Raw genomic sequence first — 26,714 nt, forward strand, 5'->3', positions numbered from 1 at the left:
TTGGTCCTGGTTCTAAGGGACTAAGGGAGTCTACATTGGTTCTGTATTGTGAGCTCAACTGAAGTCTACTTTAGTTCTGCTTTTGGCCAGTCCAATTTGGTTCTGGTTGGACAATATGTGAGATCGACTTTTGATTGATTCTGTTCTGTTGGTCTGCTTCTTTGTAAATGGACTTTGGTTCTGATTTCATGCAAGTCAATTCTGTGTGCCTCTTACTGGTATTGTTGTTTTGCGTCTTTGAGTGCTGCTCTCGTTTAACGCTGGGGTGGCGTTCCAGAAACTCCCACATTAGATGACATTCTTGAAAGTGGCGACCAAATATATATACTATAAAAATATCTATTATTTATATTTAGATATATTTATGAAAGCTTTATCCATAAAAGAAATGCAAAATATGCATTTGAGGTGCAGTTATCATTTTGTCCACTTGCTGGCGCCATCACACATTCTACACTTTTGTATATGTGACTTTGACTGCATGTGCCTTTAAAAGGTGGGGCCTGGCCTGGAGAATGATGTGAGAGCCAGCAAAAAAATGAGAACAGAATTAGATGACAGACGATTTAAAAAAATCAAACCAGAAAGTAGTTTAGTTTTGTTCAATGTTCATCAACTTTGTCTCCAATTGTATGGCAGTCCAAGTTGTCTGTCCGGTGGGTGGAACTTCAACATGAAACTCATCATTTGTGTTTGTTTCCTGTTCATCTTCATCTTCCTCCTCCTCCTCCAACAAGGTAATGCGCTCGCCGTTGTCACTGTCAAATAATTTTTCAGATGTCAAAAAAAAAAAAAAAGTTCACTGACCTTAAATTGTCTTTGAAAATTGAAAACGTATTTCGAATAAAAAGACTGCTTTCAGTTCAAATCCAGCAGTTTAACTCAAACAATTCAAGGTCAACTGACTCAATTTGAAGTTTCAACTTCTTCAGACAGCACAACGTGAGAAGATGTCAACAAAAGACACGTCAACCTAACAGGTATTTGTCATCATCATCATTATCATGGAGTCATACTAACGTGTGCATATCAAAGCGTATTGCACGGCACAGGAAATATATTGGAACCAATCAGAAGCCTGATGAAAGTTATGAGTGGAAAAGGCACAAATACGATGACGACAATAAACGACAAACCTTTTCCTTGCCAGAAATCACAGCCGACGCTATCGACCTGACGCCATTGGTCAACAGCTTGATCAGCTCCAGCCAATCACGTACGTTCGCTTCCGTGTTAGGGTTTGAACATTGGGTTTTAAACCCAGGATACGCTTTGAAAGTGGGGTTTCAAATTAGGGTTCGGGTTTCAAAGTACAGTCTCAAAGTCGGATGAAGGTTTCAAAGTATGGTTTGAAACTAGGGATAGTGTTTCAAAGTAGGGTTTGGGTTTCATGGTAGCTTTAGGGTTTCAAAGTTGTGTTTCAAACTACAGTTAGCGTTTCAATGTAGAGTTTAAAACTATGGTTATGGTTTCAAAATATGTTTTCAAAGTAAAGCCACGATTTTAAAATTCTATCAAAAGTAATGTTGAGGTCTTAAAGCAGTACTAGGTTTTCAAAACGGGTTCAAATCAGGGTTAGTGTTGCAAGGGATGGATTGAGAATGTTCTTTTTCTTTTCTTGTTTGATGAGAACTTTTGTTTTGTTTTCTTCTGATCTCAGTCACGCTTACATTTTGCCCTTTTCTTGTTTAATTGGAGCTTTTATTTTTGTTTACTTGTTTCGTTCACGCTTGCCTTTCCTCATCAATTTTCGTTAATGTTGAGACTTTCTTCTATTTCCTGTCTGAATGAAGCTTTTATTTTGTCTACTTCCTGCCAGGTTCCCAGACGCTGTTTTCGCTGCTGAGTGTGACGTCATTCAGCCCTCTGTCTCTGCACAAACTGACGCTGCTCATCTACAACAGTGCAACTAATCATCTTGTTATTATTATATTTAATAAATGATTTGTTCATTTATGCATATATTTACTGTGAAAAAAATGTGCAGTTTCTGGCAGTGAAAAAGTGGACCTGCGCGTGTTGAGGAGACGTTTGTGTCACTGCGTCACAAATGGCACTAATGATTTGACAGGTCTGGCTGCGACAGTAGCGATGATACTCAAAAATATATATAGACTGTATACTCAAATGTGTTTTCAAAGGAATGACCTACTTGTGTTTTTGTGTTTACAGACTTTACAGTTCTTCTTTTAGATGTCATGAAAAAGTTCTTTGCACGAAGTCTTCAAGTCCTCATCCATACTGTCAGGTGTGTCTGTGTGTGTGTTGCCAACAACGACCGCGTTGTTGGCATGCTAATATGTGTGTCTATTTGTGTTAGTGAGCCAGAAGAACAACTCTGATTGTATGTACATTTGTGTGATGGCAGGCAACAAGGGTAACGTATATTCACCTTCTTATATGTAACAATATACAGTATGTATTAGTATATATACAGTACATTGATATGATTTCAGATGCACTTGATTGAAATGTGCGTGTGCATGTAGGCCCGGAGTTGTGGGAAGTGAGTGATGTCACAGCAATCTTCAACACAACCATTGCGGAAGGACCACTCAAAGGTTTGTGAACACGTCAAACAATATTGTTTGGAAAAACGACAAAATATTGTAAATGTTGATGATATGCGCGTGACATCAAACTTGGTTGTCAGGTGACAGTAACCGAATCAGGCCGGCAGGTAACAGCATTGTCACATCAACATACCGTCAAATGACGCAATCTTTCATTCACCGATAATTTTAAAAAAAATTACTGCAACATGTGTATTGTGCGTGATATACACGTTGTACACCCTTCACCCGTCTTTGAAACCATTTGATGTTTCAGAGTGGCATCAGGCTTGGTCTGATCTGAATGTGGTTACGTCAACTGCAGCAAATGTGGAGCCGGCCGGCAGAGTTCATTCTAGGGCGCAAGGTAATACTCCAGCCGCTGCGCTGCACTGCCATCGAGTGTCCAAATCTGCTGGGCTTGCCGCAGCCAACGGCACTTGTGTTTGCTTTTGCCACTCAAGAGTCGCCGGCGTCGAGAGCTGTGCCCCCTCAGACCACAAGGGGACACGGATGGGAGCGCCATCAGGAACAGCAACAGCAACCAGATGAACAAGGACAAAATCAAGAGCCGAATCAGGAAAAACTAAAGGAACAAGGTCAGCAACAGGGGAAAGAACAAGAATGGGGACATAAACAAGAACAGGTACAAGAAGAAACCCAAGCACAAAAACAACAAGAACAGGAACAAGAACAAAAACAAGGGCCAGGACAGGAATTGGAACAAGAACAAGAAGAACGGACACAGAAACAAAGTTGGGATCAGGAAAGAGTACCAGGAATGGAACAAGAAGAGGAACAATCTGAAGTACAAGAACAACTACAAGTAGAAGAACAAGAACCAGGACATGGACAAGAACAGGAACGAGATCAACAACAGGGTAAAGAAGAGGAAGAGATACATAAACGAGAACAGGGACAAGAAGAAACCCAAGCACAAAAACAACAAGAACAGGAACAAGAACTGAGACAAGAAGATGAACAGGGGCCGGGACAGGAATTGGGAGAGGAAGAGGAACAAGGACAGGAAGAACAACAGGAAGACGAGCAAAGTTGGGATCACAAAAGAGTGCAGGGGCTGGAACAAGGAGAGGAACAATTTCAAATACAGAAACAAGCACAGGAAGAGGAACAAGAACCAGGACAGGAAAAAAAAACAGGAAGTAGAAGTGGAACAATATCAAGAACAGGAACAGGTAGAAGAACAAGAACCAGGACAGGAAAAAGAACAGAAACTAGAAGAGGAACAAGAAAGACATTGGGAACAGGAACAAGAACCACAAAAGAAACAAGAACAGAAACGGTATAAAGAATGGGGGCAAGGACAAGAATATGAATATGAAGAACAACAAAAGCAAAACCAAGAATTTGTTCCAAAAAAAGAACAGCAACTACATGTACCACAGGAACAAGTTCATGGACAAAAACATGAACAAGAAGAAAAACAACAGGAATGGGAAGAACAGGAACAAGACTGGGAAAAGGAACAAGAACAGGAAGAAAAAAAGGAAAAAGAACAATATCGTGAACTGGTAACCGAACAGGAACAGGAACAAGAACAATATCAAAAACAAGAACAAAAAGAAAACAAGAGTTGGATCAAGAACAAGGTCCAAGAACGGAACAGGAACAAGGACAACATCATGCAGGTGAGGAAAGTCTATTTGTGTTTGAGAGAGAGAGAGGCAGGCAGACAGACAGACTGGTAACCATGGTAACAGCCAGCAGTATGGCTGGACAGCTTCAAGATGAAAAAAACATTGGTATAATTTTTTATCTTGTCTGTATGAACTAATGCAATATTGACAACTAATTTCGTTTTTGTTAGCGACAAAACGTAAAAAAGCTAAAAACAATCATTGGAGCGATCCTATCATTTATTTCTCATCAGTTCATAAATTGGCCAACAGATGGCAGTGACGTCACGTGAGACAGACAGCTGGACACCACTTCTCCCTAGCAACACTCAAGTGGCTTCACGTGCGATTTGTCACTCGCTCATTGTTGTGCACCACACACGCACGCGCACACTTTTGTAAAGCAAATGACTTTCGAATGTAATTAAATGGACGCTTGAGTGCGCTTAATAATAATGAATATTTCAACTGAATTCAGGCCCGCTCACACTTTTACCCCGAAAACAATTTGTATTAATCGAGTATTGGTTTCGAGTCATTGTTGAAAAGAGGATTGTCCAAATGCTCAGATTTGAGCTTCTCGAAAGCAATTATTTTCGGTTTTCCGTAGTCGTCCATGAAAGCAGACCAAGTGATTCTCTTTTGTGTTGGATCAAAATAAGGTTTTTGCAAAGGATTGCACTGACTTTGCAAAGCGACAACCATTTAACTGAATCTGTTTCAAAGAGTTCAATTCCTCTCGTGTAAGATTTAGCAATCTTCAATCAACAAGATTTTAATTTAAAAAAAAATATCACTCGCTCATAAACACTAATAAGGCAGATTTTTTTAAACACACTTAAATGCAAAATTACAATTATTTCTGATTTTTCGATTAATGGATGAAATAATCAATAGAATACTCGCATCTAAAAATGTCTGCTGGTGACAACCCTCATTTTTTTTTCTACCGACGTCCAATGTTTGATTGGTGGTCAATGATTTAATAATTTTATGGATATTGAAGGTGGATGGATAAAGGTTGTCCGAGGACGAGGTCCGTGGACGTGGTGGCGGTTGCCGTGCCGATCGTCGGCATTGACAGGCTTCAGGCGTGCCTTCTGGAACCAGTGTTGTGGAACCCGAGGCATAGGCCACGGCCAAGGACTTGACTCCGAGGCCAAGGCCAAGGCCAAGGACTTGGAAAATTTTCCGAGGCAAGGCCAAGGCCAAGGACTTGAGAAATTTTCCGAGGCCAAGGCCAAGGACCAAGGACTTGCCTCCAAGGCCAAGGACTGATTTTGAAGCTGAGGCCGAGCCGAGGACAGGTATAAAACAATGCTATCATACCACTTGGCAGGTCTTCATGATTTGCAACACCCCTCAATCATAACCCCTTACACTCCCTAACGCTTGAATGAAGTGTTTTTATTAGAAGACTAGAACAGTCAGGGTACGTGTTATTTATACTGAGAAAAACAAAAATAAAAGCATATGATATACATTTATGGCGGCCCGGTAGTCCAGTGGTTAGCGCGTCGGCTTCACAGTGCAGAGGTACCGGGTTCAATTCCAGCTCCGGCCTCCCTGTGTGGAGTTTGCATGTTCTCCCCGGGCCTGCGTGGGTTTTCTCCGGGTGCTCCGGTTTCCTCCCACATTCCAAAAACATGCATGGCAGGCTGATTGGACGCTCTAAATTGTCCCTAGGTGTGAGTGTGGGCGTGAATGGTTGTTCGTCTCTGTGTGCCCTGCGATTGGCTGGCAACTGATTCAGGGTGTCCCCGCCTACTGCCCGAAGACGGCTGGGATAGGCTCCAGCACCCCCCGCGACCCTAGTGAGGATCAAGCGGTTCGGAAAATGCATGCATGCATGCATGCATGCATGCATGATATACATTTATGAATTAATGTTTTAGTGCAGTAGTTTCTTAATATGAAGTAAATCAACACTCAACAGGCATGACATGGCAAGGAAGACAAGTTGAGAAATGACTTTGCATAGAAGTCAATCACTGAGTGCAGAAAAAGCAGTAATCTCTGCAGTGATCATTTTACAGTTTACCGGCAGTGAGTCCCAGGGACTCGCTGATCAGGAAAGTATGAGTCCCATTATGCATTGAGAGAGTCCCAAATTTCGAATTCTGAAATGGTCTACTTATTCAATTGCATATGATAATAACACAAACAACATATACATACAATTATAAACAAATGCTGCAAAAATTTAAATGATTCAGTAGCAGGCCTGAGGATTTCGGAAATTCATTGTAACCGTTTTTCGGTTCCGTCGGATTACACAATGGGAAACCATGGTAACTAATGTTGGGTTCCGTAAACATTCATCATGGGAACCCATTTTTCTATTTTGATATCATTGTATTTCAGTGCAGAAAGGGTTCTTTTTGGCAGCACCTCTGACTGTTCAATCACCTACATTTTCACAAGTGATGTGTCGGTCGCGAACGAGCCGGTACAAAGAGCTCTCTTTGTACCTTTGAAGTGAACGAGGAGCCGTTTTTAGATGAAAAAAACGACCATGTAGAGTAAGGTGTTTTTAGCCAAAACCCCCCCCGACCGTGTATAGTAAGGCGTTTTTAGACGAAAAAAACGACCATGTATAGTAAGGCGTTTTTCGACGAAAAAAAACGACCATGAATAGTAAGGTGTTTTGAGCCGAAAAAAAAGACCATGAATAGTAAGGCCTTTTAACCCGAAAAAACGACCATGTATAGTAAGGTGTTTTTAGCCGAAAAAAACCGACCATGTTTAGGAAGGCGTTTTTAGCCGAAAAAAACCCCCGTCCATGGATAGTAAGGCGTTTTAACCCAAAAACAAAAAAAAACGACCATGTATAGTAAGGTGTTTTTAGCCGAAAAAAAAGACCATGTATAGCAAGGCGTTTTTAGCCGAAATAATGACCATGTATAGTAAGGCGTTTTTAGCCGAAAAAAATCGACCATGTATAGTAAGGCGTTTTTAGCCCCAAAAAACGACCATGTTTAGCAAGGCATTTTTGGCCGAAAAAAACTACCATGTATATAGTAAGGCGTTTTTAGCCCAAAAAAAACCCCGGTGCAAATGGTTTTCTTGATTGGCTGTCAGCCGGGTGAGGGTGCCCCCTCCCCTCTGCCGATGGCCCGAAGACAGCCGGGGGAGGCTCCAGCACACCCCCCCGACCCCGACCCTTGTCAGGACAAGGGGATGAGAAAATGGATGGGAGGGTGGACGGACAACACCCATGCCAGCAAGAAGAGAACACGGAAGAGCGACAGGCCGGAGCTGGATTTGAACCCTGGACCTCTGCGTTTGCACTCCAACGCACTAACCAGTGGGCCATGGAGCAAGCCCAGTGTCACACTCAAATGTATAAATGACAGCATAAAACACTTCTTTTTTTTTTTTTTTATTAAAAAAAATAAAAGATCAACACAACACATTAAAAGTCATGATACTCTTAATTCTCTCTGTGTTGTCATTTCTTGCTCTTGTGCAGCTTTCTTGGCTTCGATCTTCTCCACCAGTTCCTGTCGGAGAAAGGGGATATGTCATCTGACCATCTCAATCACAACAGGACATTTCTACCAATTCAAGTGGAAGGGTTGTTGTCATTGGGTGCCAAACCTTGCGTCGTTTTTTGGACTCAAAAAGCTTTACTATACATGGTCGTTTTTTGGGGCTAAAAACGCCTTACTATATACATGGTCGTTTTTTTCCCGGCTAAAAACGCCTTACTATATACATGGTCGTTTTTTTTCGGCCAAAAATGCATTACTATACATGGTCATTTTTTTTGGGGCTAAAAATGCCTTACCAAACATATTCGGGTTTTTTCGGCTAAAAACGCCGTGCTACACATGGTCGTTTTTTGGGGCTAAAAACGCCTTACTATATACATGGTCGTTTTTTTTCGGCTAAAAACGCCGTGCTATACATGGTCGTTTTTTCGGCTTAAAACGGCTTACTTTACATGGTTGTTTTTTTGGCGCTAAAAATGCCTTACTAAACATGGTCGTTTTTTTTCGGCTGAAAACGCCTTACTATACATGGTCGGTTTTTTTCGGCTAAAAACGCGGTGCTATACATGGTCGTTTTTTCGGCTTAAAACGGCTTACTTTACATGGTCGTTTTTTTGGGGCTAAAAACGCCATGCTATACATGGTCTTTTTTTGGGCTAAAAACGGCTTACTATACATGGTCGTTTTTTTGGGGCTAAAAACGCCTTACTATACATGGTCATTTTTTTTCGGCTGAAAATGCCGTGCTATACATAGTCGTTTTTTTCGGCTAAAAACGCCTTATTATACATGGTAGTTTTTTTCGGCTAAAAACGCCTTACTATACATGATCATTTTTTTGGGCTAAAAACGCCTTACTATACATGATCGGTTTTTTTGGGCTAAAAACGCCTAACTATACATGGTCGTTTTTTTGGGCTAAAAATGCCTGACTTTACAAGGTCGTTTTTTTGGGCTAAAAAAGCTTTACTATACATGGTCGTTTTTTTGGGCTAAAAACGCCTTACTATACATGGTCGTTTTTTGGGCTAAACACGCCTTACTATACATGGTCGTTTTTTTTCGGCCAAAAATGCCTTACTATACATGGTCGTTTTTTGGGGCTAAAAGTGGCTTACTATACATGGTTGTTTTTTCGGGGCTAAAAACGCCTTACTATACATGATCGTTTTTTTGGGCTAAAAAAGCCTTACTATATATGGTCGTTTTTTTGGGCTAAAAATGCCTAACTATACATGGTCGTTTTTTTGGGCTAAAAACGCCTTACTATACAAGGTCGTTTTTTTGGGCTAAAAACGCCTTACTATACATGGTCATTTTTTTTTCCCGCCAAAATTGCCTTACTATACATGGTCGTTTTTTGGGGCTAAAAATACCTTACTATACATGGTCGTTTTTTTTCCGGCTAAAAACGCCTTACTATACATGGTCGTTTTTTTTGTCTAAAAACGGCTTACTAGACATGGTTGGGGTTTTTTTGGGCGAAAAACGCCTTACTATACATGTTCGGGTTTTTTTCGTCTAAAAACGCCTAACTATACATGGTCGTTTTTTTGGGCTAAAAACGCCTTACTATACAAGGTCGTTTTTTTGGGCTAAAAACGCCTTACTATACATGGTCATTTTTTTTCCCGCCAAAATTGCCTTACTATACATGGTCGTTTTTTGGGGCTAAAAATACCTTACTATACATGGTCGTTTTTTTTCCGGCTAAAAACGCCTTACTATACATGGTCGTGTTTTTTTGTCTAAAAACGGCTTACTAGACATGGTTGGGGTTTTTTTGGGCGAAAAACGCCTTACTATACATGTTCGGGTTTTTTTCGTCTAAAAACGCCTTACGATACATGGTCGTTTTTTTTCCGGCTAAAAACACCTTTCTCTTCATGGTAGTTTTTTTCGGCTCAAAACACCTGACTATACATGGTCGTTTTTTTCCTTGAAAAACGCCTTACATGGTCGTTTTTTTCGGCTCAAAACACCTTACTATACACGGTCGTTTTTTTTCCGGCTAAAAACGCCTTACTATACATGGTCATTTTTTCGGCTAAAAACACCTTACTCTACATGGTCGTATTTTTTCGGCTAAAAACGCCTTACTATATACATGGTCGTTTTTTTCGGCTAAAAACGCCTTACTATATACATGGTCGTTTTTTTCGGCTAAAAACTACTTACTATCCATCCATCCATCCATTTTCCAAACCGCTTGATCCTCACTAGGGTCGCGGGGGGTGCTGGAGCCTATCCCAGCTGTCTTCGGGCAGTGGGCGGGGGACACCCTGAATCGGTTGCCAGCCAATCGCAGGGCACACAGAGACGAACAACCATCCACGCTCACATTCACACCGAGGGACAATTTAGAGTGTTCAATCAGCCTGCCATGCATGTTTTTGGAATGTGGGAGGAAACCGGAGTACCCGGAGAAAACCCACGCAGGCCCGGGGGGAACATGCAAACTCCACACAGGGAGGCCGGAGCTGGAATTGAACCCGTTACCTCTGCACTGCGAAGTCGACGTGCTAACCACTGGACTACCGGGCCGCCCTACTTACTATCCACGGTCGTTTTTTTTTTCTCTAAAAACGGATTACTACACATGGTTAGGTTTTTTTTCGGCGAAAAACGGCTTACTAGATACATGGTTGGTTTTTTTTCGTCTAAAAACGCCTTACTCTTCATGGTCGTTTTTTTCGGCTCAAAACGCCCAACTATACATGGTCCTTTTTTGGTCGAAAAACGCCCTACTATACATCGTCTTTTTTTTCGTCTAAATACGCCTTACTATACATCGTCTGTTTTTTTTCGGCTAAAAAGTCATCAACATGGGTTTCCCTGGATGGATTTTGTTTGATTTCTTCATGATTTTTGCGGCCCTCTGGACCACTTTATATATGTGGACGAAGGATTAGAGGCTCAAATCCCTCGTTGTGTCCGAGGACTGGCAACCCGAGGCCAAGGCCGAGGACCAAGGACCGCCCTTCGGTCCTCGAGCCGGTCCTCGAGGCTAAGGACCGGCTCGAGGAACACATCACTGTCTGGAACTCTGCCGCTTTTTCTCCATCTGCATGTGTGGACCGGTGATCGCGCGCAACAGGTCAGCCGCGTAACAACAATACAAGCACTCCTCACAATCTTGCCCCTCTTCTTTTTCAATAACTCCTTCACAGTTACCGCTTTTCTTTGGCCCGTTACATCTCTTCGGACTCCTCTTTTTTTTCTGACTTTTGACCTCTGTTGGGATTCTCTTCTCTGACACATTTCTAACTCATCTTTTCCGATTCCACGACTCTTTGACTCCGATGCTCTAAATCTCTTCTTTTACAATCCTGTTCTTTGACTTTTCATTTGTTCTTTTTCATTCTCTTCTTTTCGAACGCTTCTCTTCGTCCTTCCATGACCCTTTCTTACTCATCTAAGACGTCTTTCAGGCCCTTCTTTTCTCCATATGACTCTTATTTGAGTCTTCTTAGATGACTTTTTATATATATCATTCATCTTCTAACTCATCTTTACTAGCTCTTCTTTTGAATCTTGTTTTCTGGCTCTTTTTGGATTCCCCCCCTCCCCCAAAGTAGTGATGACTTTTCTTTTCAGCCTCACTCTCTTCACTTCTTTTCATCTGAAATTTCTGACTCCCCATTTCGGACTTGTCCTTTCTAACTTTTCTTCATACCTGAAAAGACATCCTGCGTATTAAAGTATGACAGGGAAGTTGGAGGTTGTGTCTTTGAAGGTGTTAAAAGACACTTTTAGTTGACGGCGACAATAAAAGGCATGATGGAGGAGGTGTGTTTCCATGGCAACAGCCGGCGGCACGCCGCAGCATCCGGTAAAAATAGAACAAAACTCTTCCTTGCTCTTACAGTCATGACGCCGAGCGGATGTCTTTTCAAACATGTCTGTCATCTCTACAGGCATATCTGTTTCCTTCTGAAAATGACGATTCACGAAGGTGATCGTGTTTGTGTTCAGGTTGTGTGAGGACAGCAGCGTGTGGTACCGCAAACACACCAACGAACTGTGCAGACGAGTCCAAAGAATCTCCTTCTCTGCTAGTAAGTTACAAACGGGCGATACCTGTATGCGGTATCAACTTTATTCTTATCAAATCACGTTTTCCAAAAACCTTGCGATGACGTCACGCTGCTGCGTGTGTGTGTTTGTGTGTGTGTGTGCGTGTAGCAGTGAAGCAGACGTGTTTGATGAAGATGTGCGTGCGGCCGTGAACGGAGACGATGCAACTCTTCATCATCATCATCGTCACATGACTGATGACATCAATTTTTAAAAAAAAACTCTTCAGGTCTCCTTGTTCTTAAATAAAAAGAAAAAAAGCTCTCAGTTTCATCATGTACTTTTTGGAACACACACACACACTCATATGCGCAATTCAGGATTACTCCGTTTTTTCCTCTAACATCCTACTTTTTGCAGTTTGGCATGATACGTGAGAGGATTTCATGATTTCCTCTCACACTCCAGTGAAACTTTTTTTTTTGCTCACACACTAGTGACATTCTTTAGCATTCACACGCTGCTTGAACGATCCCATGCGTGTGAAACTCACTCACACTTACTCCTTAACATTCTGGAACAGGAAGAAGAGGAAGCGAACAACCGGGAGCAGACGAGCCACAATACTGACACACCATCACAAACTCAAACAAATGGCTGTTTTTGATGACCGGTGTGCAAAAATGCCAACACTCAAGAAGACCTGGAGACTCGGGAGGACTTGATGGAGCTTGGTGAAGAATTGGGGACTCACAAAGACTCTTGAGGACGTAAATCACCCTGGGAACCAGCGCCCGATGATAATGACTGAAAAGTATGATGCCAGGAGGAGGAACAGGAAGGAGGAGGAGGACGAAGAGGAAGAAGCAAAGTGAAAGCCAACAAGTGACTATTGTTCCGTTCTGAGTGAAGTTGCCACTTGAATAAAAGCAATGACTTGATTGTTGCCCCACTGAAGACACCAAAGAAGATGCACTTTGTCAAGCCAGAGTGTCAAGTGAACTTTATTACCGGAACTTTGTCATGATTGAACAACAACAAAGCACAGAGTAAATTCCTTAAAGCGCTGACGCTCTACAGTCACATACACAAAAATATATATAATAATAATTTGTGTCCATCATTGTTCTACTTGATCAGACAAAAAAAAAAAAGTGACCAAAACGAGAACGTTTGAGTCAATAAGGCGGCTGTTGAACATCGCCGATGTCTTGTGGTTAAAATCGTCTGACATTTGGTATTCTTGAATCGGGGACGTGCGGTCAGGTGCATGGCTGGTCAGGCGCCGACAGAGTCAGATTTACAATTTAAAAAAATGCTTTTTTTTAATCTTACGCACATGCAGTACTTGGGAAACTCAACGATTTAGAGAGAAGGTATCGCCCATCGCTATCGTCTTACTCATTCAATAGGCTAATCATTAGATCACTTCGTGGTGTGCATAAAAAAAAAAAAGTGATTCTAATAAGCCAGCGTGCGTACCACCGCGTTTGAAAAGAGTTGGTTATTTTCAGACCTGATGTGTGAAGCAGATTCTGAAGGTTGGTCTCCAGCGCATGTTGCATTTTTTCAGGGGGCCGTTGCATCAATAGGAAAGCGGCCGCCTCCATCGTTTCGACAGCTCGCTCATCAGTTTAATTAATCCGGTGTGGTGTGCCCGTTTAGAACACTTGATGTTGATTACATGTGCGTGAGGGCGGGCTCTTTTGTCCGTTTTGTTACATTAAATGGATTCGTCAATAAGTTGTTGGCAGAAAACGAACACAATAACATCTTTCTTGAGCGGCACTATACGCCCCTCCCACACTGACGCAAACTCTGAAACCAGGCCTGACAGGGGAACTTTATTTGACACAGTGCGTGAAATACCTTTAACCCGTTGCTCCCAAGTTGCCTGCTGTTGAGCAGGAAATAAGCAAATCCAGCGATTTTGATTTGGAAATCATGGACAATTTTTGATTCCAAAATAAAATCAATATGAAGCACAGAACGCAGAACCTACCATGAAAAAGATTTTATTGGTACATTTGTAGCGCAATGCGTCTTCTGACCGCACGTGCCCGACTTGAGCGGTTCGTGAACGCAACGCGTCAACTGATTCACAAAGCCGCCGTGTTGCGAAGTATCGGCTAGAAATCTGTGCACATAACATTTGCTGGTAGCAGACTAAGCTCAGCACATTTATCGGCAAATACAAACATAGTTATTCATTCACGAAGTTACTTTTTAAGTCCACGCTGAAGCGACATTACGACGTTAGCGTACGTTCGGTACGACAACACGGGACAACAGACTTCCTGTCTTCTGCAATCAGATCGAGTGGGAACGGTGCAGGCCGTGATAGAAAAATAGATGATCTAGTGCTAAAATGACACATTCGCAAACTAAGACAATTACTTAGAAAAATCAACTCCTATGTCGGTGCATTTTCGACTGCGCTTGATAAAATAAATCTTATTTGTGTGCATCATGCGTGCGGAGCGCCCTCGTCACCTTAAAAGCGACATTAACATTCATATTGAGGCAGGCTTTTATTCTGAAATCCTCGAGCTGAACCAGGAGTGCCCAAGTCCGGTCCTCGAAAGCCCTTAGCCAGCCTATTTTCGATGTCTCGTTCCTCTATTTACTAAAACAGGTTGAATAGGGACTCTCGATGTCGAGACTTGGGCACCCCTCGGGTGAAACGATCAACGTCCCACTCACGGGTTGCGCAGCGACAAAAATGAAAGACAATCAATGTTTGTGAGATCACAACAACGGGAGAGACGGTTTCTTACGACAACAGCTTCACTGAAACTTCCGCAAACATGTTCTTCAAACGTGTTCTTTAAAGACCCTTGAAAGAGTTCAACAAAGCTTAGGAAACTTGTTTCGACTTGTTAGAACTTCTTTTAAAGTCCGAGGAAGTGAGTTAAGGTTGACTAAAGTTCACGAAACAAACGTTATGGTTGAGGAAAGTTCTTTTCGTTTCTTGGACGTTAATCCAAAACCGTGAAACTTCTTCCTTTTTTTTTTTTTTTTTTTTAAATTCTGTTGTTGAGAAAACCGACATTAAAAGTTGTTCAAACTTTTCCAAAGTTCTTAAAGCAAACTTCTGTGATTTTGTTGCATCCTTCGGGTTCTGAAATTTCTTTCAAGTTCATTAAATCCAAAACCTTTTGAGTGCTCTTTCAAGGTTCTTAACACTTGTTCAAAAATAATCGGCGCTTCCGAAACTTCTTCCAAGTTTCTTTCAAGCTCCTCCGGGCATTTTTTTCCCCTCTGCTTGTGCCACGTGTGAATCAAAGGAGCAAAACGGCAAAGTGTTTTGCTTTCTTTTGGTAGCTGCCACTGAACACTTTCATACCGAGTGCCAAGCTAGTGATCAGCGCACATGACAAATGCCCTAAATGTTGAACTCGCTGCTTTTAAGCCGACCGCAGAGTTGCTGGCGGCCGTATCAAGTCGAAGCGCAGCCCGAGATTGTGACAGGATGATGTCATTGTGACATCACGTGATTGCTGATGATTATTTCGATATGTTGTAATATGAGTGACAAATGAACATTTTGGCTCACAAAGTCAACAATGAGTTTCTTTTTTCTTTTTTTTTTTTCAAAACAAGTTTTACTGCCGCCTAGAGACTCTTTTGCCTTTTTCGTGCATTTCCAAGATCATGACGAGGATTTGGTGAGTGTTCGTGTGGTGTGTGCGGACACGCACTCAGTAGACGCACAGGTCGGGGAACTTCATCTCGTAGATTGGTACCGACTGGTGCTGGGCGTGACCTGAAGACACCGACACCACGCCAGATGGACTCGGTGGTGGTCTGGGGAGGGGGAGGGTGGGCATTTCATGGGATTAGCTCATTGCGATGCTAGCGTGGAGTGTTTATGTCATTAGGTACTCACCTGATGGTAAGTTCGAAGATGTGCGCCAGACGCTCATGTAGCATGTTGGCCTAGACGGACACACACACACGCAGGTTAGGTGAGCAAAGACATGAGTATTGAATCGATAGTCAACAGTTTCTGCTCAATGCGAGTACCTTGGACTCGCAGTGCGCCGCAATCTCCTCAAAAGGACCTTTCTGGAATTTCTCCATCACCTGACGGCGACGCTCACGCTCTTGATCCTCCAGGACGCTCGTGTCTGACACGGCATGCACGCACCCAATGACAATGAGCTGTTTTCAGTCTGGGTACATTTGTGGTTTTTTTACGTATTCATTTTTGGAATCTGATCGCATCTTACCAATGGCTTTCTTCAGGGTCTCAAAGGTGATTTCCTCGGCAAGCTGCGACTGAACACACAAAGTTTTATTCAACAATAATCACGTTAACGGAATGTAAACAGCACAGTGGACTAAAGTCTACTTTATTTAGGGAGCAGACACACATGACTGTGATTACAGTCCAAAGTACAGAACTTACAAGTCAGGTCAATTGTATCTCAAGGCACCACTTACACAATCATAAAATAGCCAAAAGTAGAAATTAATGCGACAGGCTAACATAATCTCTATACATCCTCACTATCACCCCCTGGTGGTAAAAAGTGGTAAGAGGGCAAAGCTAGCTGTTAGCATGCTAACTTGCGGCATTGGAGCATCTCTGGCATACCGACCTTGTCCGGCAGGCTGCCGGCCAGGATGTCCACCTGCAACGAGATGGTGTCCACAAAGCTCTTCCTCCTTGTCAGGCGCTCTTCATCTGCAGGATGGCACACGGTTAACAGCTCAGCGATGACCACAAGCGCGAATGGCTCGCATCTTGGCGGGCCCAAAACAAAAACAAAAACAAAAAACAACGTAAAAACAGATACACGATGGGCATTTTTTGACCTGAGCCATGTGCAGCCCAGCCGCAATTAGTCAGCCGACACGGTAAAACTTTGCAGCGAGAGAGAGCTGGCAATTGACCCCACCAATAACCAGGGTTCATTCATCGATCAAAGGTGACTTTTGAGGGAAAAAGTAAAAAAAAAACTGAAAACCCATTGCCCAGCCCTCGGTTGCATGCTAAGTATCAAGAGGTTATGTTTTCACAAAAGCCATTTGTGAAAAACAAACGCAATATTCTGAGAAGTCCACAGGCACTTCCTGCTGTCGCTACTTTTTGCGATGACGCTAGCACAAATGAACATCAGCTAAAGGACATCCTCCAATTACAACATGAAAGAAACAGGAAGTCAAATACTCACCATGAGTCCACGTGAGCCGCGGCCGGGCACAAGCCGTTGCGGCATTAGCGTTGTAAACAAGAAGTGACTCAACAACACTCCAAAGCACGGGTTCTCAAACTGGGGCCCCTGGGGGTCCATGAGCCGCATAAATTGTGCAAGAAATTATGTAGTGTAGTTCAAAAAGGGCTCACCTAAATACTGTCGCTGTCGGCTGGAAACTTTGTATGTCAATTTGCGTGTTTTAATTCTCCATGCAACAATGAGGATTGTAAGATGCTTTCAACAAAGGCGCATAAGTCATTTAAAGGCCACTCACCGTCTTGCTACTGGAATAAAAACAACAATTCCAATTGTGCAAATATTTACTCATTTGTATGTTGGTAAAATGTTGACAAAAGTGTTTTTGTAGAAGACAGCGGCATTGCATTTCATACATCAGTCAATGTAAGTGACTGATGTAAAATTAGGATTGTTAGGTGGTTCTTGACAGACTATCTCCTTGGAACCCAAAAGTTTGAGAACCCCTGGTCTAAGGGTGAGGTGGGTGGTCTGTTGCTACGGTTACTACAGTTGCTATCGTTACCTCTCGACTTCTGTTTGCACTTGTGCAGAATTTTTCCCACTGTGTAAAGCACTGACAGAAGAGGGGAAACATCCAAGTCACATGACACTTCTCAGTCAGAAGCTTCCAGGACTTCGGGATCTCACCCACAAGTTTGAGCAGACGTTCAGAAGAAAAACAACTTAACGGGTTTGTCAATAGAGCTTTGATTGGGCGAACTGGAGTGGAAAATGTGAGCAAGTGGTCAACGGGAGAACTAAATTGCACTGCGAATGGAAGGAAAAGAGCGGAAGAAGGAAAAGGTTGATGGGGAAAAAGTGAAACTGAAAAAAAAGGGTGCAAGTGATGGAAAAGAAGTGGACAGAAAAAAAAGGAAGCGAGATGGGAAGAAGGAAAAGAGGTGAGTCAGTGGTGGAAAAGGAGGAGGAAAACAGAAGGAGAGGGAAAGAGTGGAAGGAAGGATGCAAATGATAGGAAGGAGAAGGAAATGAGAAGAAGGAAAACGGAAGCAAGTGATAGTGGGGAAAAAAAAGAAATAAAAGTGAGAAGGGAAAGAGAGAGTGTAAAAAGAAAGTAAAGGAAAAGGTCGAGGGAAGTGATGTAAAAGAATACCATATTTTCACGACCAGACGGCGCAGCCGATTAAAAAGTGCGGTGTCGATTACGGGTGCTATTTCTGTATTTAACACATACACAAGACACATTGTATTATTGGACACTGCTATGGTCAAACGTACACGAGCTTAAAAAAAAATACAGTAGCATGCATGCACACTAGCGTCTGTTTTAAGGCACAGCATCAGTCTCAGTCTATCAAGTGGACCCGTCATCGAAGTCACACGACAGCATTTGCAGATTTTGGAGCTCGGTGTATACACAAGGCGACCCGCATTATGAGGCGCCCAGTCCATTTTTGAAAAAAAATTAAGAATTTTAACTGAGTCTTATGGTGGTGAAAATATGTGAGGAACAGAGAAGAGGGAAGAAAAAAAATGGAAGCAGAAAAAGGTGAAAAGTGACAAGGTTACCTGTGACCTGCGGCACGTACGGAACGTTGAGTCTTTCGGCGTTGTATCCGGCTCCCGTCAGACTGTCGGCCATGTCGGCGCTCTGGAAGAAGAGCGCCGCGTCGTCCCTGTCCAGACTGTCGGGAAGCCTGCACATGCCACATGAAGAAAGATTGACGTTGTCACAACGGAGAGACAAGTTGAAGGTGGATGTGATGATGACGATGGAAGAAGTTTGAAAGACCAAGAAAAGTTTGACATACGAGCACTTGTCGCGGAAGACGTGCTCGGGGAGAAGGTAGGGAGCGTCCATGTTGCGCAGCTCGATCACCTGAAAATCGACAATGCAGAGTTGGGAACCGTTCACGATGTTGATAAATCCCTTTGTGGCGGACCAAGGAGTCGGGAATGATGATTGAACGGAAGAAATGCCTTCCTCAAATGCTACATGCAAAAGGTGTTGAAACGCTACTCGGGTGGAGGCTTAGGCATAGGCGGTGTTGGCGTAGACCAGTGGTGGGCAAACTATGGCCCGCGGGCCGAATCCGGCCCGTTGGTCTTTTTAATCCGGCCCGCCGAAGGTTGGTCCACAATTAAGGTTCGATGTGAATGATTGCATTCATTTCAATTGGACTTATAATGACAGGCATTTCACCGCTAGGTGGCGCATTGACTTGAAGTTGCAGAACACGGGGGGGCGGGGCAATCTTTTCGACCACCTAGTACCTCTGTATCGCTCTACTTCTACTGGTCTGATCACAACCCATCTGCAGCGATGCACAGGCTAAAATAGGTTATCAACAACAAAGTTGTCATTTGAAAAAAGTATATTAATACCGTACTTTCATGCTTTTGTTCTGTTGATGTTTGATATGGACTGTCAACAAATGCAGTTTATTTTTTTTTAATGTACCATAGCTCGTGCTGACCTGGCCCTTCTGTCAAATTTTAAAAGTCAATGCGGCCCCCGAGCCAAAAGGTTTGCCCACCCCTGGCGTAGACAGAGGCTGATATGGGGTGAGGTGGTGTAGGTAGAGATACGTGTAGGGGTAAGCGGTGTTTGTAGTGTCGGTCAAGTTGGTGTTGGCATAGGGATGGTTGTAGGTCAGTCGAGTCCAACTGTAGGCAGAGGTGTCGGTTGTGCTCAGTGCAGGCATAGGTGTCGTAGGCGCGATGACCTTGCTGACGTGCTGGCAGAAGGTGGTGTTGGCGATCATCTGACTGAGGAAGTTGAGGTACGCCGCCACCAAGGCCAACACGCCGCAACGCAGCCACATGGACAAATTCTCCTCTGTCGACAGAGCCATGTCCTACACAGACACACACACACACACACGCACACACGTAAAAACACGTGAAACCTTAACCCTGAGATGAAAGCGGAATGCCTAGCTCGAAACCTCAATGTGAAATTCTAACCATGACTTCGATTCCTAATTGTGGCTTGCAATGCTGAATTGAAACTTGAATTTGAAGCCCGACCTGGAGCTTCCCTGGTAGTGTCAAACACTAATGCTGGTTTGAGAGCCACATTTCAAACCACAAACTGTGTTGAAAGCCAATAGCATGGCTTGATACCCTAATTCGAATTTGAATTGCAGCTTTTGCTTAAACCATAACCAAAGATCAAAATCTTAAACCCCCATCACTCGCTTGAAACTGTCATTTGAAACAATTTTCATTTGAGACCATATTTTAAAACACTAACTAGTTTGACACCCTAATTTGGAACCAAAACCCTTGTTTAAAACATTCATCATGGCTTGAGACCCTAACACTGTCTTGAACTCTGAACTCTTGCTTGAAAGTCTAATTTGAAACCCTATCTTGAACCTGAAACCCCACGACAAAACCGTAACCCTAGTTTGAAACTTAAACCTTGTCTCAAACCCCAAACTCTGGCTTGAGTCCCGCCAAGTACTAATTTTAGGTGGCGCAGACCTGCAGAGCGACAGAGAGGCGCACAAGCTCGACGACGACGTCCTCATTGGCCAGCTCGATGGTGAGGACGGCGAGTGTGGTGAAGAGCAGCTCGAAGTTCTTGTGCACGTTGTCATCCTCCTTGCAGCCCAGGTAAATGTGGCGGTACAGCTGCTGGCCGTGCTGCCACACACAACCCCGCCAAAACTGAGCCACACGACTGGTTTCCGTACAACCGCATCCAAATACCGCACGTGCAGCCTAACTGCAATGTTGGTGGCAGACGTTAATGAGTGATTTTTTTAGGGGGGGAGGGGCATTTCCGTGGCGATGGAGAGAACAGGCCATAATGACCAACCTTTTTCATGAAAGCCACATCCTGCTTGGAAATCTTCTCCCGCTTGATCTTCAGAGCTGCCACGTTGGGGATGATCCTTCGGCACACACAAAGTCGACATTGTTTGTTTGTTTGTTTATTGAACATAAAACATATATACAGTAATAATTTGACAGAAAATAAGGTAGATAAAAAAAAGTAAAAAGAAAGAAATCAATCTTCATTCAACACAGTTATTTCATTTGCATCCAGAAATGAGCAATTAGCACTGGACATTATTTAGTATTGAGCAACCAGCATTGTTTAATATCTAGCATTAAGTATGTTGCAATATTTAGCAGTACATGTATTGGGCAATTTACATGCCGCATTATTTAGCAGCAAATATTTAGCATCCTGATGGCAGTAATCAGTACGTAGCATTAGTTAGTGCTGAATATTTAACATTATTCATCATCTTTGGCTTCGTGTTAATTAGCATCGAACGTTGAGCAATTAGCACCTGATTCCCCGGAGTTTGGCACGGTTGTCGTGTCTGTCGATGATGTTGTGCAGGATCTCAAGCACCAGCTGACGCAGCTCGCTGTCCTCCATCAACGAGATGGAGAAGAGTGGGTCCAACAAGGGGGATGGCAGAGCGCCCGACATCGACTTGGACTTGAAACCCGACGTCACCTGGAAGCACCAACCGGGAAGTGACGACACTCAAATCAAGACGCGGAAGAGAACCTTAATTTTAGACAAGTGCCTTCTCTGGGAACTAGAAATTACTCTTGGGAACAAAACATTTCTTCTGACTAGACCTTAGTCTTGGGACTAAAACCGTCTCTCTGGACTACAGCCCCTTCCCCTTGACCAGAAAATTCTCACTGGATGTTACGTTGAGTTCACCATGGACGAAGAGCTTAGTTTAGGACAAGAATGTTCTCTCAAAACTAGAACATTTGGGGATTAGACTAGTCTCTTGGGATTGGTGCCGACACTCTGGTCAGAAACCTTCTATCAGGACTAGACCTTCACTTGGGAGAAGAAAGGAATGTTGGGACAAGGTGTAAGTTCAAAGAGTAAGTCTATGTTGTGAGGACTGACCATGATGAGGGAGCTGAGCAGCATGGTCTGGATCCGCTTGGTCCCCTGATGCCTGAAACCGTCAGCCCCGCAGGTCCCGGAAGGTGAGAGGCAAACCGAACACAACAACATCGTTAACAGCTGTTGTCTCAAAAGACAAGCATCAGCGTTTTTGATGGGGGTGGGGCTTTTGTGGCAAAGGGATGGTTGGGGGGGGGGGGGTCTAATCTTGTCGCAGAAGGAGGATTTGTTTGCTGGATAAGCTTTCTTCCTTTTGGCCAGGATGCCGACACAGCAAGATGTCCGTGAAGACAAGCCAGAACACCAATAACAGAGCGTGCACGTGACGAGGGAGCACATGCAAGTGTGTGAATTCTTGTCATGTATTAGTTATTTTTTATTTTTTTTTTAAGTATGGGGATTGTATTTATTTCGAATTTTGAGGGACAAATTGAATAGTTTCCATTTTGGTGGTTAGGTGACGTACAGTATGTATTGTAGAAAAGTAGGGGGAGCAGCTGGGCTGGCGGAGCATTGGCTTGCTTGCAACTCACCCGATCTTGACAGTGTCCAGCGTGTGGCACGGCGTCCCGTAGACGGGCACCTTGCCCATGATGAACATCATGACCTCGGCCCTCTGGTAGTCTGGCAGGTTTCCGCCGAAGAATCCTGCCAAGGAGCAAGAAAGGTGTGTCAGCTTAGAGCGTGGGGAGACGGGAAGACGGCCAAATTGCGTACCAATGGTCTGAATGATGGCATTCTGCACGATGCGCTCATCACTCTCCTTGCCGCAGCCCGACGAGGCGCTGCTGGCCGAGTTCCTGCGGGAGCTCTCGCCCAGCTCCAGGTCCACGCTCATGCGCAAATGCTTGAGCAGCGTGTTGAACACTTCCAGCACCGTGGGACCTAAAAACCGCCACAAAGTGGCAAATGAGATGTGTGATAAGATGACACGGGCGGCAATGTCCAACTCACGGTCATCACGCTGACAAAGAAGCTCAGGCTATGACGGCACGCCTCCGAGCTACGCTAGTACACGCTAGCATATGCTACATCAGGGCCGGGCAAAATGTTTGTGCTTTGGGGCCACATTTCAGTTTAAAAATGGACAATGTAGGAAAGCCAAAGACAAAAGAAAAAAAAAAAGTCTAATTATGCATGAAGTTTGTTAAAATAAAATACATTGTGCGCTTTTATTATCAATGTATAATATATATTATGTATATATATTTAATTTCTCAAGTTAAAAAAACCCCAACAAATTCGGAGGGAAATGTGTTTATTTTACTACCATTGTTTTGCTTTCCATTAATCCATGAAGCAATAGATGGATGAAAATAAAATAAGTGATTATCTATTTATGAAGTCATTTGGGGGAAAAAATAGTCTAAATGTAGGCGAAGATGCAACTTTGCCCAGCCCTGCTCGACAACACGCTGCTCTACATCCTGATGGTGACGTTTGATGGCGTTACCGAGCCACAAGTTGGGAGGTGTGGCGTACTCCCTATCCGGCAGGTCGCCTGCTTTGCCCTCTTGGATGCTTCCTGGCCAGCAGACATTTTGTTTGTTTTCCCGACACGCAGGCGGTGGAACACACACACAAACACACACGAAAGCAGGAGTGTGTTGGTCAGCATTAACCGGGTTGCACGCTGAATAGCGACTTGGCCAATTTGTCGGCACTGTTGGAAAGTTGTGTGATGAGGCGGGGGTTATTTCCTATTTAGTGCCCTCAATGTATTCCACGATGCAACTGGAAAAGTAGTCACACTCCGAAAATACTTTTGGCCAATTGAAACCAATTTCAACTACATTGGACCACCCACTATTCACGAGGAATAGGAATCAGGCTGGCTCGCAAATCGCAAAAATCAACGTATAATTGACGCCCATTACAAATAGAATGAAAAACATGCTGCTTCAAGCCTAATCAACCCAAATCACTGCAAAGAAATTTTCTGTGGACTCTTTCGGATTTATCTGGGTCCACTCTATAAAATTGTCTAGATTAGTGATTAAGGGCAGACGGCCGCGTTTTCCCGTGAAACATTATCAAACAAATGGTGCGGCAAGACTCACCCACAGAGCCTTTGGCGGCGATGGCTACCGTCTCCAGCAGCACTTGTACGATGCCGGCGCGCACCCTGGGGGTGCTCTTGTTATGGGTGTCCAAGTGGCCCAGGACCTGCTGGATGACGTGGTGAGAGTGCTGTGCCTGCGGCACCGCCAGGAGAAGAATGCATTCATTTTTGTGGAAGTGATTTCTGTTAAACGTTCATAGTTGCTAATAATGTGTTTTCTCATTGTTAATTTGTATTTCCTCACAGTGTACTGGTAATTGCTGTGCATTTGTGGTACCCCAAGTTGGTGTTTGGTTTCATGAGGACCCTGTTAATTTCTTTGTCTGAGAAATTGTTGAGCTCTTTGTGAACTTGACACAGCTTGACGTAGAGCGGTGCCATGTAATGGTCGATATCGTACATACCATCTATCATGCAACATAATCCTTTTCGGTTTAAATTGTTCGATTTACTTAGCCTGATAAAGACTTGTTTGGACTGCTGAATGTTCTTATTTGTTTTAGAGGCCAGTAACTGAAATGCATTGATGATGACAACATTTTCATCATCCATCCATTTGCTAACTTAATTCGGGTGGGGACGGCGACTGCGTTAAATTATTTCATGGACATATTCACTTTTATATATTTGCCTACTAATTGTGTATATGTATGTGAAGATATCTGGTAGTTTTTGTTGCAGTTTCACACAAACCAGTCAGTAAGTGTGCTCTATGGACAGGTAGTGAGATGTCCCTGTGGAGGTGGTGGGGGGCCCAAAAAAGTACAAGTTGAAAATCCATCCGGGAATTGTGGCTTCCAGCTGGTCCATCTGCCTCAGAGGGCAAGCCGGGAGACATATTTTAAAGTGTGGAGGGAAAAACATACAGTATATCTCCAAGGGCCTTGGCACTTGGGGAATATTTATGGAGCCACTTGACGCCCCTATATACTGGCAACTACCAATCAGAGAAAAGCTGGTTTTTTGAATATTTATGACAAAGCCGACTGACTTGTCTTCCATGCCAGGCATTTAAAAACGATTTAAGTAGCTTGAAGAATGTCTGTAAACATTTCCGTGCCAAATTATATTGAAAACCTGATTAAAGGAAATCAAAGATGAAAAGATAAAATCAAATGAAATTGTGGCATGGGATATTCAATCTTTTAGTCATTTATTTGTGTGGCCTATATAAAATATGCAATTCATAAACAAAGGGAGAAAATATCACAGTCATTCATTTAATAGAATTTAAAAAATCCTTTTTGGGAAATCAAATTTTGTCCATAGTGGCACAGCTCTACTTTGATATACGCTAACGATGTCATAAACAAATTCAGAGAGCAGCAATTATTTTCATGAGTCCATTTGCAAAACCACTGACACCTTTTATAAATTGAAGAGTTTGTCTCTAATGTGTCTCTAAGCTGATTAAGCCTCAAGTAATTAACTCAACAATCCAATTGTCATCATAAAAGGAAGGTATGAGGCCGGGATATCATTTCTGCAAGAAGATTCTCCTGAGGGGCTTTTTTTTTTCATTTGTGCATTGCGCAGTTTGTGCCTTTGCACACTTTCTTGTCTTCAATTTGTGCATTGCGCAGTTTGTGCCTTTGCACACTTTCTTGTCTTCAAATGAATTAGAATGCAGTAACAGCAAAACCTAATTTGTAATGAATAAATAATTCATAATGTATTTTGGGGGTAATACTGCTTTAAAGTCCACTATTGCAAGTGTGATTTCATTGGTGTGTGTGTGTGTGTGTGTGTGTGTGTGTGTGTGTTTGTTGGCGGCAGGAGGCGTCAAAGCGGGGGTCTCGCACAGGGCGCCACTAAAACCACCTCTGATGAAATATGTTGTTGGGTATGTAAATCAATAGGTACACTAAGAAAGCAAACGGGGAGGCAGGTAAAACAGGTCAGCAGATTAGATTGTTGACGAGATTAGCAAAATACAGTAGAGATAAAATAGAAAGGTACATTATATGGGTTGGTAGGTAGGTGAGATATGGAGGCAAGTCGTTTAGATGTGTAGGTAAGCAGTATAGGTAGGTAGCTAGTTAGACTAGATATATAGGAACGTAGACCAGACAGGTAGATTAGATGGGTAGGCAGGTAGGTCGAGGTAGTACACTGGTAGTTTAGACGGGTAGGAAGGAAGGTAGGGCAAAATGGAAATTGCATTTTGGTGACAAAATTGGATGACTTTTGTTCAGGTGCGCATCGCATCATATGGGTGAGCTCAATGAAGACGCTGACCTGGATGGAGTACATGATGATCCTGAAGCAGGAAACGGCAAACTCGTTGGGTTCCCACAGGTGATGGTTGTCCAGGTGACTGCAGATGCAAAAACGGAATGTCGTCAAGTCACGCGTGCTCACAGGAAGGCGCTGCAAGGTCACTCGGCAACATATGGCGGCCGACAGACAGGCCCACCAACCCCCATCCCCGGATGGCGACCGAATACACCCCGGAGGCTGGCGCATCTGCGAGCCACAGCTGCCACTTAACTTTCGATGAGGAAGGCGGCAGCTGGCGGGACTCCTTTTACTCCCCGAGGTCTGCTGGTGTTATGTGGGGCTTGGGGGGGGTGAATTTACCCGTCAATCACATGGTCGTGGCGTACCCTGATTGTCATGATGAGCTAGGAATGCTAAATAAGGTTTACCTTTCCCAGCTAAGCCTTGCCATTGCCCTACCACTAACTGTAATTGCCTGTAGGTGCCACTAGATGGCAGCAAAGCACTACTTGTGTACATCAAGCTGCTCAAATCACCTCAACATAGTGGCTGGATAACGAGATACTGCAAGATGGCGCCAAACAAATGAGTGAGCTTTTCAGGTTGTAATAGAGGACAGGCTGAAAAAAAAATTACTGCCCCAAAACAGCTGGGT

General features: G+C 43.4%; 1 protein-coding gene across 3 annotated transcripts in view; it reads right to left on the minus strand.

Annotated features, from left to right (window-relative positions):
- Nucleotides 1-7,555: 7,555 nt before the first annotated feature.
- Nucleotides 7,556-26,714, minus strand: part of efr3a (EFR3 homolog A (S. cerevisiae)) — a 35,708-nt gene continuing 16,549 nt past the window's right edge. Inside the window, exons 8-25 of one of the 3 annotated variants that reach the window (XM_086129636.1) lie at nucleotides 26,078-26,156; nucleotides 23,838-23,973; nucleotides 23,231-23,302; nucleotides 22,495-22,662; nucleotides 22,311-22,425; nucleotides 21,778-21,829; nucleotides 21,191-21,363; nucleotides 20,710-20,785; nucleotides 20,373-20,534; nucleotides 19,610-19,741; nucleotides 18,695-18,762; nucleotides 18,453-18,580; nucleotides 16,305-16,390; nucleotides 15,933-15,981; nucleotides 15,727-15,830; nucleotides 15,590-15,639; nucleotides 15,402-15,507; nucleotides 7,556-7,692 (exon numbers count right to left, since the gene is read on the minus strand). In XM_086129636.1, the coding sequence (XP_085985762.1) occupies nucleotides 15,402-15,507; nucleotides 15,590-15,639; nucleotides 15,727-15,830; nucleotides 15,933-15,981; nucleotides 16,305-16,390; nucleotides 18,453-18,580; nucleotides 18,695-18,762; nucleotides 19,610-19,741; nucleotides 20,373-20,534; nucleotides 20,710-20,785; nucleotides 21,191-21,363; nucleotides 21,778-21,829; nucleotides 22,311-22,425; nucleotides 22,495-22,662; nucleotides 23,231-23,302; nucleotides 23,838-23,973; nucleotides 26,078-26,156 (1,756 nt within the window). In that variant the 3' untranslated portion in view covers nucleotides 7,556-7,692. Of the gene's footprint in view, nucleotides 7,693-12,686; nucleotides 15,508-15,589; nucleotides 15,640-15,726; nucleotides 15,831-15,932; nucleotides 15,982-16,304; nucleotides 16,391-17,445; nucleotides 17,497-18,452; nucleotides 18,581-18,694; nucleotides 18,763-19,609; nucleotides 19,742-20,372; nucleotides 20,535-20,709; nucleotides 20,786-21,190; nucleotides 21,364-21,777; nucleotides 21,830-22,310; nucleotides 22,426-22,494; nucleotides 22,663-23,230; nucleotides 23,303-23,837; nucleotides 23,974-26,077; nucleotides 26,157-26,714 lie in introns of those variants that run through there. The other 2 variants (XM_086129638.1, XM_086129637.1) reach the window with 2 other exon arrangements.

This window comes from Hippocampus guttulatus, chromosome 14, assembly GCF_054856545.1.
Source record: "Hippocampus guttulatus isolate MCC_2025c chromosome 14, RoL_Hgut_1.0, whole genome shotgun sequence".
Classification (NCBI taxonomy): Eukaryota; Metazoa; Chordata; class Actinopteri; order Syngnathiformes; family Syngnathidae; genus Hippocampus; species Hippocampus guttulatus.